Source organism: Lycorma delicatula, chromosome 9 (assembly GCF_047948215.1).
Source record: "Lycorma delicatula isolate Av1 chromosome 9, ASM4794821v1, whole genome shotgun sequence".
Classification (NCBI taxonomy): Eukaryota; Metazoa; Arthropoda; class Insecta; order Hemiptera; family Fulgoridae; genus Lycorma; species Lycorma delicatula.
Window position 1 is genome coordinate 51,451,243 of NC_134463.1, and position 14,614 is coordinate 51,465,856.

General features: G+C 27.4%; 1 protein-coding gene across 1 annotated transcript in view; it reads right to left on the minus strand.

Moving 5' to 3' along the window:
• Positions 1 to 2,457: 2,457 nt before the first annotated feature.
• The window catches only part of LOC142330093 (allatostatin-A receptor-like), a 613,143-nt gene continuing 600,986 nt past the window's right edge, over positions 2,458 to 14,614 (minus strand). Inside the window, exon 4 of the mRNA XM_075375153.1 lies at positions 2,458 to 2,715. Coding sequence (XP_075231268.1) covers positions 2,458 to 2,715 — 258 coding nt within the window. The remainder of the gene's footprint in view (positions 2,716 to 14,614) is intronic.

Genomic DNA, 14,614 nt, shown 5'->3' on the forward strand with positions numbered 1-14,614 from the left:
TTTAAACACTTTTTATCGGTTTTACAAGATTTCGGATCACGGATTTTGAAAGAATATTCTAATATCTAGAGATACTAATTTTCTTACCACCGTGAAAAAATTATTTTATTCCTTAGTTTTTCTCATTCTCTGGTTAATAAATTCGCAGAATCTTCGGCCGAATTCTTCTTGTATTTTTCCCCGTTAATATAATTTTCAAAACCATAATTTTCTTTACAGCATTATAGAAATATTTCAAATATTTTCTATAATTCATTATATTATTAAATATCATGACTCTTAAATAAACAAGAGATCTTTTTAATTATAAGCTTCTATAAATACATTTCCTTTTTTGTACTGTTTGTAATATTTTTAAATTTCTTGTCATTTCTTTTTTTTGGAATAAAAATTGTTACAAAAATGTTACGTATTTATGAATTAAAAGACGAAATTTTCAATGGTAGCTATATAGTTAGGAAAAAATTTGGTCCAATAAAAAAGTATTATGGTGAATTTGCTATAGTTTTTCCATGCAAGATGATAACGTGTTAATTAAAAAAATTCCTTTCGGCACGCTGGAAGGCGGAGGTATATTTCATCGGAAAAAAATAGGGATAGGCGAACTCGGATTGATCGATCCTTTGCCTATTAAGGGAGTTATGATTTTGTTTGTCTTTGAAACCTCCATTTTTCCACCCCTTTGCCGTTATCCAAAGAATAGTAGGAACTTACGAATTCGATATTTAACTAAATAAGAAAGTTATGGCGATATTTTTTTTTTTTTTTTGGTTTTGGTCATCCCTTGTCGTGAGGGTTTGGTCACATCAAAAATTTTTTCAGACAAAAGTTTTAGGTAATGTTCCACTAACGATCCACTTTAAAGCGATTCGATACTGTGCCTATAATGGAGGTATGATTTTTTTGTCTTCGAAACCCCATTATTTCCAACCCCCTGGGCCAATGGTTGGTGATAATATCAATAAACTTTACCTATATATTTAATAGGCCTCTTCCAAACAATAGTAGGAACTTTAAAAAAATTCGACATTTTACTTAATAAGAAAGTTATAGCGATATTTTGTTTTTTTTTCGAATGGTTTTTCATTCGCATGGTCCGATTTTGCCCGTTAACAAACTCGACCGAGATTTTGGGTCGTTATATTTTATGTATCAATTTGAAAGTGATTGGCGCAAAATTACGGCAGTTATCGTGTCCACAAGAAAGTGAAATATATGGATATATGCAAACTTTGGGACTGCGGATGATTTTAGAGTCGGGGGATATGAAATGCGAAGATTTGTCGAAATTTTCCGGATGTCGAATCATGGTACCACCATTACAATAGGTAGCTTTCTTATGAAATCTACCTAAAATGCTAAACTTTTCTATGACAAACTGAACCAAAAATGTTTTAAACATTTTTAAAACCTTACATACAATGTCTTCTTTCTTCTTCGTGTTCATAGTCACTGAGAATACTCATTTCTTAATAAAATTTAATACCTTAAAAAAATAAAATTTTAAATACAATTTTAATTTTTTAATAAAACTGTTAAATCAACTTATTTAACTATTCAAATAGGTTGTTTAAGATCACTGAAACAAATATATCTTGAAAAAACTTAATTGCACTGATTTTGTAAGAGTGGTTTTTAAAATCTTTGTAAAAGTATAAAACTCTATAGAAAAAAATTATTCCGTATAAGATAACATTGCTGTCTAAAGCACTACGGTGAGACCACACCCGTTTTGACGATTATTCATATAACAAAGAAACACAGTTTTTTGTATGTAATATTTAACTTACTCAAATACAAAGAATATTTTTATTTAAAACAGGCCTGCTACAGAAGGCCCAAATAACCAATCATAAAATTATTTCATGATTAAAAGAAATAAAAATAGAAAAAAGATTAAATACTAACATCTATTAATGAAAATTTTTATAAAATTAGCAGAAACTTGTAAAACCATTTTATAAAAGTAATTCCGGTTCTTGTAAAAGTTCGAAAAGTTAGCCTCTTTCTTTCGTTTTAATGTTGCAATCGTCCTTGCTGTGGACCACATTTCAACCGAATATTGTTTGCTATTTTTTGTTGGAATGCTGCCATTAAGAAACTTTTCAGCGAATATTACACTCAAATGTTTTCTTTATTCCTGAACTTATATAAGGTTAAACTATGCTATTACTTTCCTTCACAAAATAGGAAATCTGCAAATCAAAAAATTACAGGAGAAAACATAATGCCATGAATGATGAATAACAATGAGTTCAATTGAAAAAAACAGAAGTATACGTGTGTTTATCTCGATAAAACCACTATAACCGCGATGTAGGTGGAAATCAGAACACAATTAGAACTGGTTTTAAGTCGTTCGTTCTGGAATAATACGTGATACTGTATCATAATAAAAAAAGTTACACTCAAAAATATAAAATTTTGTAATAATAAAAAAAAACTTACCTTAATTTTTCACAATATATCATTACTGCGTGTTGTTTTAGTCAACGCAGATTTTTCTGGTCCATTTATATGACCCGGCATATGACCTCTATCTGGTCCACAGTAGATTACTTTTCTAAACGCTTTTCTGAAGTTTTCTGATAGAAAAGCGTATAATATCGGGTTGACACATGAATTCATGTAAGCCAATACGTGACTTACTATTTGAACCATTACCGATGTGTTCGTTATTTCATATCTGTCTATACTTTTCAGTACAAGAATAACCTGAAACAAAAAATTTTTTTTTTGTTGTAAATATACGTTTTTTTCTGAATTGAAAATATATATATATAAATTATTTAAAAATTATAAATGTATTAACCGAATTCAGTTCAGTAAAAATTTAATCAAAATAATTTTTACAAAGATATTGAAGATTAAAATATTAAGATGGCTGCCATTTTGAAATCTTTGAAGGAGACATTTTCAAAATTTTCTCGCTGTGAAATTCGTACGTTCCATTGCAGAAAAATGTCCATTGAAAAAAAAGCGTATTCTTCATGAAAAATTTGTAAGGCATTTAAGATGCCTATTTTATTCATTTATATTAATGTTTATATTAATGTTTAATGTTTATTTATATTAATGTCTATACAAAAAAATTATTACTTTTTTAAAATCATTTTTATATAAGATAAGATATTTAGATAAGATAAATAAGATTTTTAAATTATCATGTTAGAACAGCCAACATATGAAATAAAATATTTCAAACAAATTTAAATAAAATTATCTTTAGAGTTATCTAATAAATTATTTTATTGGTGTTTTTCCTTGTTTGATATCTCACTTTTTTTAATTTTTAATTTTCTTTTGTTTGAAATATTGAAAATTATATTTGGTTTAATACCTAGTTAAAATCTGCCATATTTTGATATGATTTTTCAAGTGAAAACTTCTTTAGACAACTGTGCACTTTTGGACGGGCATTGAAATAGTCTGATCAGTCAAGCTGTAAAGTAAAATGTTCATTCGTCTAAATTCGGCCAAGCCGAGCTTAGCCGACTGTGGGAGACACGGATCATAGACTGACTATGATACACAAACGTCAACAGGTTAGTTGTGATGAACTCATCGGTTATAGTCGGGGGAGGCGAGCTTTTCCGAACGATAGGGAAACGGTCAGTTGTGCGTTGCTTCTGTGCTTGGTCGCGTTTGGTTGTTACTTTAAATACATTTTTAATTGTTCAGTGTACTTGTAATTGTTTGTATAACTACGAGTTATCAATTTTTCAGTGTGTATGTTTAGTGCATCATCGTTCTAATGATAAAAATGATTTTTGAAGAGTAATTCAGTCATTATATGTGTAAGTAAATTTATTTATTTCTCATATACATATATATATGAATGAGGTACGACAGTATAATTTTTCAAAGCTTTCTTTTCATTAGCACTTTGCTAATTTTATCCATTCTGTTCATATATATGCATAGTAATTTGTATAATTACTATATCCACCGTTCAGTTTATATGTTTACTGCATCACCGTTATAATATTCAGAATTATTATTAGAGTAATTCAGTCATTACATGCATTCAGCAGAAAATTTTAACGTGCAGTACAGTAGCAGAAACAAAAGCAAAAATGCTTTAGATGTAGCATATTTACTATAATTCCAGGTAGCTATTCCATAGCTAAAATTTTCTTTTCTAAATTTTTTGAATCGTCAAAGTAATATTGCTCATAAAATTAAGATGATTAATATATATATATATATATATATATATATATATATATATACAGAGTGTTTCTGAAATGATGGGCTGGCTATACATTTCCGGATTCTCTTTTAAAACTAAGCAAAACATATCCTTACGAAAAATGGCAATTTCTCATTAGTTTTCTCCCTGTCAGCCATTTTTTTATTTTTTTATAAAAATATATATCTCAAGTTCGGATAGACGAATCACATTTAATATTTGGCAATCGTTTTGGTAAAAAAGTTTAAAATTAGTAAAACTCAGGACTTAAATACCTTTTTTTTCCTTTTTACCTTTAAGTAATTTTTCACAATGATAGACCTAATAATTATGACACAAAATTACAACATCAATTTTCTTTCATAACTCGACTATTTTTTAACCGATTTTAAAAAATAAAATGTTATTTTATTCAAAATAAAAGGCTTAATATTTTAGCAAAAATATAATTTTTTATAAAACTAATATTTATGGAGATATAACGGATTTAAAAATAAACATGGTGCCATTTTGTCTTTTTCGAAGGTATTTCAGTCCTAATTTTTTGCTAATTTTAAAACTTTATTACCAAGACGCTTACCAAATATTAATATGATTTAGCTATTCGAACTTCAGATATAAATTTTATATAAAAATAACAAGATGGCAGGCAGTGGGAGAACAAAGGAGAAATTGCCATTTTTCCTAAGGATAGTTTTTCTTTAGTTTTACGACCAGAATCAGACAAATTATAGCCAGCCCACCATTTTAGAAACACTCTGTATATAATATATAATTTTGAATCGATTATGATCGCCATAAAAATGTTCACTTTGGCCCTGCAGTCTTAGCAAACAAATTTTTACTTTTAATAAACTTCAAAATTCTTACGTTTACTTCAAATTTAAACTTTATTCGTACTATTATACTCAAAATTAAATTCTCTATAAGTTTTGTTTAAGATTTATGTGTTTATTATGCAGTTAACAAAGTTATTTTACGTCAAACTTAAAATAATGTTAGTTTTTTTTTTTTAGCTTAAAAATAAAATTATTATAAGCACTATTAGAAATAATATTTGAAAATAATTTTCAAAGCGAGATTCTTTAAGGGTAACATTTATCAAAGATTTTCTCATTCAGAACTTATTTATTTACATGAAATAAAATTTTAAAAGGTAGATATCTATTAATTAATTGCATTTGGAAATAAAAATACCATAATCATGAGTAAAATTTAATAAAATGTATAAAAGTTTTATTGCAAAATGATTCGTTATGAAATAATATTTATTTTAAAAAAATTTATTAATCAAGGAAATGTTTTAAAATTAATTGGCTTATATATTTAAAAGTAAACAGATAAAACTTTCTTTATGTACATTTATAAACTGTAAAATCAGTTTTGTTTTAAGAGCTTTACAAAGAAAAGTAATGGTGTGGATTACAGAGTTAAGTACGATACTATATAACAGTTTACAGTTTATTTATCGTATTCTATAGAGTGCTTTGAAATAAAATATAATCCTGCGCATATAAAACATGCACGTAAAGTTACTGTAAGTGTATTAGATTAAATATAAGTTACTTATGTAATTTAATTAAAGGTTTTTGCACTTTAAATTAAAAAAAAAAATAAATAAAAAACAATTATTTTTCAAAATATTCGTATTACAATTAAGATTTTTCAGTTCACCTATTTTGAAAAAAAACCCAATTTCCTATTTTTCAGTTTATCGTGTGCTTATTTTGTAATTATTTATGTCTGTACGTTTTTAGTTTAATATTATTAAATAACTTTATATTTTTAATCATTAATATGGTACTTAAAAATTTATTTTAATAATTTTATAATTTATTTAATCCTGTCCTAATCAAAAATTTACCATGGTTTTCCTTGATCTATCCAGTCAAATGCTAAGAAAGTTTATTTTTTTAATCGTGGATAGCAGACTTCTCCCTTTTTCTGAGGTGATCTAAATATTATATTACGTACATATCGGTCTAAAATATTTTTTTGTAAAAATTCACTTTTGTTTTGTAGCTAATTTAAAAATTTATTTTATATAATTCCAGCCGTACATACATTCCTAGCCATTTTCAGTCAGTACTATATAATATGATTATTATTACTAATACATTAATTATAATTATAATGTATAAATGAAAGAAAATGCTTGATAAATAAATGGGTAGTTTTGAAAATAAAATTCAACCAAAAAAAAAAACATTACCGGAAATTTTTAATATTTCTCATGAAATAGAAGTTATCTTCTATTTACGTTACATAGTCTTATTACTATTGACATTAAAGCGAAAAATAAACTGATTTTTCATTTCGTTTTACGAAATAAAGGAAGTATTGTGATCGTAAAAAATTTCGATCTTCGGATTTCATCTCCTTTTTTTCTTTTTTTTAACTTTTTTTTACTTCCTTGTACGAAGTAAAGGAAGTATTGTGATCCCGAAACATTTCATTTTTCATATTTCAACGGAAATATCCATTTTGACGATTCCTGAATCCATTGCCATTATATATTTATATATAGAAGAAGGAAGTTTTTTAGTATATTTGCTTGTTTCGTAAATATCTCGACATCAGCAACAACTAGCGGGTATAGTTTTCGCAAAAATATTTTATTTCAATAATTTATAAATATTCTGAATATGAGCCAAATCGGTCAATAGATGCAATTTTTCCAAATATCTCGACCCATTTAACGGGTCCATTTTTTGTTGAGGGATTTCTTTCCATATATGTAACACATATTCTGAATGTGAACCAAATCGGACCATAAATAAAATTTTTTGAAATACCTCAACCACTAATTAATCCAAACTAATTCCAGAAATAATCGCGGGCGTGCGCACAACTCACCAAAATTTAATCGCTATCGAATGAATGGTATAGGAATGCATACGGAACCAACAAAAATTCATTTTTACTTCCTTGTACGAAGTATAAAAGTAAGTATTGTGATCGCGAAACATTTTGGTTTTCATATTTCAACGGAAATATTCATTTTGACCATTCCTGAATCCATTTTGCCTAGTTTTGGCGTGAAGTCTGTAAGTACATAATATTTATATATGCGCGTATTTACCTCGCATACCGCAAAAACGATTATCCGTGGGATGAAGAAATTATGGATTTAGTACTGTTACAACATCTAGTTGTGCACCTCGAAATTCAATCGATATTCCGAAATTAAATTGAATCGAATCGATTCAATCGAAATTAAAATTAAGGATTTAGTTAATGGAATATTTTTATTTTGAAGGGAGCACATGTGGTGCGAATCAAACTTCCAACTCCTTTTGTTTTTTAACTTCTTTTATTTATTTTTTGAATTTTTTTTTTTAAATTAAATATATTGATTTATTAATAATTATTAAACCTTGATTGTAAAAAAGGTTTTACGAAAAATAATTATTCAATAACAAAAAAAAACAAATAAAAAAAATCAGAAGTTAATAGTGAAATAAAATTTTATGTACTTTTAAAAATATATATATGTAATTTAATAGGCATTATTACGTATGTGTATATATATGTAACAGTTGGTGAAATATCTGATTATTTAATATTAATTGAAAATTATGATTTAGAATAGTATTATTTTTGGATTTTCTAATTTAATTTCTGTTTAATTTTATTTAATTATTCTGGAACTTCTGTTTAATTTTATCTACGTTAAAGTTAAGTGCAGAGTGAATGAAAAATAGACCCTCACAAGAACAACATATACACTGAGGCATACATGCCCGAGCTTTAATAAATTTCAAAAAATTCTTATCTTATAGTTCATTATTCCTCTGATATTGTCGGACAATAGTCTCCTTAAGTCAGAGTTGATTTAACATTTCGTTTATTTTTTTTTGTTGCCGATCATTTAATCGTTCCTTGGTTTAATGTAATTCTGATTTTAATATGTGTACACGTTCTCTAGTTATCAAATTTTCTCTCTCTTTATGTCCATCATCCTCTCATAATCTTTTTATTCTTTACTTGGTCTAAACGTTTTCTTCCTCTTTATATTTATCATCTTCTTTAAATATTTTTATACTTTCTTTGGTTTTAACATTTTCTTCCTCATTATATTTATCATCTTCTCTTAATTTTTTATTCTTCTCTTGTTTTTAACATTTTCTTCTTCTTCATATCCATCTTCTTTTCATTTTTTGAGATATATTTCTTCATGTTATCTTTCTTTTTCCTGCATGATTGTTTCTTTTTCATTTTGATTATTCACCAAATAATCCGATAATAAAAACTGAATATTTTACACCGTTAGGTCAAAATTAACATATCTAACTAGTGTACGGGAGTTCACTAAACGAAATAGTTTAATTATTATTAACATTTGAATATCAGTAACTGACGAAGATATGAATAATACTGATTTAGTAATACCAGAAATAAAGGGACTTTTACTCTTTCCTAATATTTCATATAAAATTGTTGAATTAATAATTGCATAAATATTTGATGTTAATATAAACTAATATTTCATTAACTGTCCATTTTATTAAATAATTGGAGGATCGTATCTCGCTTTCAAATGAAATAAGTTTAAATGAAGTGCAGCAAAATATGGGTATGTATAATTTAATAGGCGTGCAAGGAAGTTATGAGGTGTCCACATAAGATTTTTTTGTTTTATTTTTGAAATTTTGTTGAGCCATACAACATTTGCTAAAAGAATATAAAAATTCTGTTTTACATAAATATCATCGAATTTCGATTAAATCTAAAGTTTATTTCATTTTTTAAAAATGAATAGTTTTACAGAGTTTTGATTAAAATAATCTGAATTTTATGAGTGGGATTTATGTAAATAAAAAAAATAATAAACTGGCAAAGGATTTCAAAAATTACCCGGACCTGTTCTTACGTCCAAAAATATTTTAAATTGAAAATATTACAGTCAAATTAATTTTTAAGTAACGATTATTTAATCTTAAAAAAAATTATCAATATTATTATTATTTTCCCATCTCCTGGGTGGAGCAATAGCGTCTCAGCCTTTCATCTGGAGGTCCCAAATTTGAATCCCGGTCCGGCAATACATTTTTCACATGCTGCAAATTCCATTTATCATCTACATCTACTAACTGTAAGAGTACTGTATTATCTCCTCTGAAGATTATTATGATTATATTTTACTCGTACTAAAGCTAAATTTTCTACGACCACAATATAAAAATTCAAAATTATCATTTTCTTGTTTTTAATTTTGTTCAAAATTTAACGCCATCAAAGGTTCATGTAGATATAACAATTTTCGAAGAATTTATGGTGAACCAGTTTGGTAATATTAATTAAAATACAGACCAACACATGTAAACACGTTTACACATTTTCCGAACTCTTACATCTTTATGTTTTCTGTTTGTTTGTTTTTTAAGGAAGGGAGGGAGAATTGTCATAACGTTTCAACACCCTCCAATAAGGAAAGTATTGAAACGTTAACATTTGGCCGATTGCTATACTTTCTCTTCATAGTTATGTTGAAACGTATAATCAGAAATGTAAACATTATGAAAGTTAATAAAAAATACTATACACCTTTCGTACAAATAAACGAACGTTTATTTGCTGCAAAAACAGAAACGTACATAACATGTATCCATATTTTCTATATTTCAATTCAAATATAATTATCAGTGTTTTATTCTGCCTGATTTATTTATGGAAATAAGTGGTATAGTTATTGTTAATTTCTAATATCTGCTATGAAAATGAATGTACGTAGATGAATGTTAAACTCCTGCCATAATTGTAATAGTTGTAAGAGAAAATTAGAAATTTCAAATTTAAATTACAGTTAATTTCAAGAACAACAAGGATCTCAAGCTAGACTTAATAAATAAAATGCGGAGGAATGTGGTTTCTCTTTGTCTTCATTCATTCAAATCATTTAGTTATCTCGTACCGTACCAACATAAGCTCATTGAAATTTAACTGTAATCAGTCCTTCACAATTACATTATCTCTTTTATAAGGTACTCTAAAACACCTTTAGTCATAACTGTAAGGTTATGACTGCAGCTACAATAATTTAAATGTTAATTTTCATTCCGTTTACGTAGGAGTGACTACTGAAAACCAATCTCTGTTAAAGAGAATGACAGAGTTTTTTTACTTCAAATGTTTTATGTGCATCCTAACTTAAAATAAACTAGACGAATAAATAATGTAAATAATTTATATGATCCTTATTGTTGTGAAACGATGCATATTTTAATTTAACAGAAATAACCAACATATTTATTTGTAAAATTAACAACTATATCAAAACATCAGTCGGAGAGATAAAATAAATTATAAATAAATAAATGTTCAATACCAATTTATATTATGAAAAGAACAACGGTTTTTAATGATACTGCGTTACATTCAGTAAACAAAATATAGGGTAACACATTTGTTATTTCCAATTTGCTTTTGTTGAAATATGTTTTTGTTTTCAGGTCGCTAGTGTTGTTTAAAAAAGACTATCGCAATCATTAACATTATATGAAAACAGTTAAGTACTGTTATTTTTTATCTGTTAGAATTTAGATACTGTATGTATATGCTCGTTTTTTATATTTATATTCATAGTGAGGGAGAGAGAAAAATTACTTGCATTTACACTGTGTAGTGTCATCCTTTTAAATTTTTGCTAAAGCAAAAGAAATAATTAATTTAAGTTATTGAAAATTTTTTTTATATTTAAAATTTAGGCGGAGTACATTCGAAATATATGAATGAATTTTATCGGATGATTATGATCATACGGAAGATTATGAGATACAATAGTCTGTAAAGAAATTAGTGAGGTAGCAAAGGATCTAGTTTTACTTTGTAGTTTTCAGGGTTGATTACTAAGTAGACCACTTAGTTATGAAATGGGCTTATATGAAACGTAGTTGCCACTAAGATTTATGTAATATTTCCTTCATACCCCTCCACATTTATATTGCTGTAAATTAAAAGTGTATGTTTTCCCGATGTTGCACCCAGTTGCACCCAGCTGCACCAGTTGGTAGCGGTGGCTTTATGATCAATGTCTATGAGGAAGTTCGATCTCTCCCAACAAAATACTGTTAATCCCTGAAAAATTTAAGTACATATTTTTTCTTGTGTACGTTAAATCTGTTTAACTAGTGAAAAGCAACTCCTTACAGCCCAATTCGATGGGATATGTGTGAAATATAAATGTGGTGTCTGAAAAATATGTGATTAAATTATTTTTCATGAATCTGTTATAGGTATTAAGTATTTTAAATTAAATTTTAATTTTATTTCCCTCTTAACCAAAGTCATGTTGTTTTAGGGTACAAAAATTATCACTTTTTATGAATTATTCGTTACAATTAGAAGTTATTTAATAACATATAAATGCAAGTTCATAACGGATGCTTCGATTTAAAAATTTAATAAATTTTACCTTTTTATCTTGACTTTTTTTTAGTGGCTGTTTAAAGTTGATATTTAAAACTTTACCGAAAAAACTAAACTTTTCATGGCTACGTAAACCTTTTCCACACCTTTTATAATCCACACATCTTTAAAGATCTATTAAATTAAGGATGATAGAGATGTGTTATTGTATTTAAAAAAAAGAAAATAATAATTTCTCCAGCGTTTTAATTTTATTTTTTGTATTTCTTTTAGAAATTCAAAAAATTAATATAAGTCACTATTTGTGGCACAAAATGATAAGTTATTATATTTTTAGGTTTTATTTTTTTAAATTATGCATTAATTTGAAGTACTGGGTTGGAATACGAGTCAGAATTATCATTTTTCACACGTTATGAATATAATTTATCCTTCTACAAGAATTGTAATTGGAAGATTGCCTGTAGTTGATTGTAAAAAGGATTCAAATAAGTATTTGTACTAGATGACATACAAATTATGATAAATATTTATTTATTTTTTGTTTGTTCGGACTATTAAAGATCACGTTCGCATAATTGTTTGAAACTTCTTTTGTTTTCCCAATATTTTTGTTCATTTCCCATCTAGCGCTATAGCAGAGCTTTAGCTGCAGAAGGGAAAGTATGGTAATCGCTCCAATTTGGGTATTTGCGGTATGCACTGGTTGTTGACGTTTTGACAGCTAAAGAACCTAAAAAAATGGATGGAAATTTTCCTTATGTACGCGTGCGCGAGCACGTGTGTGTTCGGTGACGCACTATAAATCATCTTATATCTCCAGAACTACAGGACCGATTTTGACCAAACTTGTTCAGATTACTTTTATATATGGGGCATTGATGCTATTAAATTTTTAATTTAAAAGGTCAAGGTGTGGCTGTAGAGCAAGGTCATCTTCAGTAGCTCAAGTTTTCGCGTAATTAAAGTCTTATTTTTCTTAGGGACATTAACATTAACAATTAGAAAATAATAATATATTTGCAAAAAAAAAATTGTGAAATCACACCTACACCACACAAAATGTTCTAAAGTAGTGGCTAAATGGGTATACGGTGTCAACAGTACCACCTGTTACCACAAGGAGCGCACAAGTGTATTACTGACGTACTAAATTAAGTTGTGTGTGTTTGCATGTGAAAGTCCTAAAACCGTGTTGGCTATTTTATTTTTTATTTTTTTCTGTTTAGCTTTCGAAACCACAGTAAGGTATTACTTCAGAGGATGATATGTATGAATGTAAATTAATTCTTGTACAGCTTCAGGTCGACCATACATGAAATGTCTGGTTAATCGACACCCAACCACCAAACAGCGGTATCCATGATCTAGTATTCAAACCCGAGCTATTTGAATCTGTTATTTTTCTTTATCGGTCCAGTTTCTTCCCTGGAGACTTAAAATATTTTATTAATTTTCTAAATTGTTCTCTATTTAAAACAGCTTTCTCTAAAGACTTTTAAAGTTTTGAGATCGTTTTCTACGTCTTTAAACCAGCTAGTTTTAATAGTTTTACTGTTATAAAAGTTAAATATTTGTTTTATCTGTTTTCGTTCATTCCGTATAAATGCCAATAAAATTGTAACCTTCTTCTCGGGATGGTGTCTTTTATTTTTTATTTTTCACTTTTTAATTTAAAAATTCCGTCGGTAATCTGGTCCATGTATGTTACTTATTTTCTATTTTAAAGTCTTTATCCGAAAAATCTTACAAACAGTCAGCGTCATATAATGCCTCCAGAAGAATAAACCTTTTGTAATGTCGGAGTTTAGCATTATGCGAAAGCGATTTTTTTATTTATTAGAAATTTTAGGTTTTGTAGTTGATCTTTTTTTGTGGTTGGAGAACCATTATGTTTTTTCGAAAGAAATTTGTAAGCCTATTTTTTTAGCACATTCTTTTAATTTCTGGACTTAATTGCTAGAGACTAACTCCACTGGAACATAATAATTTTAATTATTAACATAATAATTCACTTGAAGTACGTGCTAGAATTTACAACCACTCAATTACGGACTTGAAAATGAACAAAGCGATGATGCCTGGGGAATTACGCAAAGAGAAACAATTACATCTAATGGTTTCTCGATATATTTTAAAGATAGATTATAATTTATAAAATTTAAAAAAATAATCCAAACAAAGTATTTTAAATTTAATATTTAATTTTTAAATTGTATTTTATTTTATTTAAATGTCATATTTTTTATTCATTGTAAATATTATAAAACTGTAATAAAATATTGAATATCTACTACAGATTTATATTAAGATTTCTTTTTTTTAAATTTATACAGAAAATTTATTTCAGGGGAAATTTGTTTATGCATTAAAGCTTTAAAAACAGTATTTACTTTCTTTTTTGTTACGAACAGTTTATATATCATGACAAAAAAGGGACATGTTATAAATTTGCAACCTTTTCAATTTTATACGAGTATATATTAACAAATAAAATAAAATCAACAAAAAAGTAATTGTAATTCTGGAAAAGTAATTTTCTTTTTTTTTTACTGGTTTTAGACACTTATTTTTGTTGAAAAGGTCCAAATTCAAAAAAACATTTTGTTGTATATTTTAAAATTAAATATTTTATAGAGTATACAGAAATATAGATTAGTTTACAAACTGTTATATATTAATGTAAATGATTCATAATTTCTAAAAGAATGTGATTGTTGTGTTTTTTTACTAAAGTTTATTACACGACTGTTCAAGAAGAAGTGTAATATACTTAGGGTGTATGTCTGTTCCACTATAGCCCCCTCAACGGTTGAACTGATTTACCGGGAGTGTCATAGGCTATATAAATATATATACTTGTAGTAGTGGAAGTTTGCCGGTTCAAGCACTTTGCATGGACATGCGCTTGGAGGCCGTGGAAGTAAGGTGACTTCGCCGACATCATGAATCCGATGGAGTTTGCACAACGAAGCTGCAGTATCTGTAGGGGACAGCCGTATCCGGGAGGGGTGGGTGGCTTCGGCGTCCCACCTCCTCTCGGCATTCTGGAAT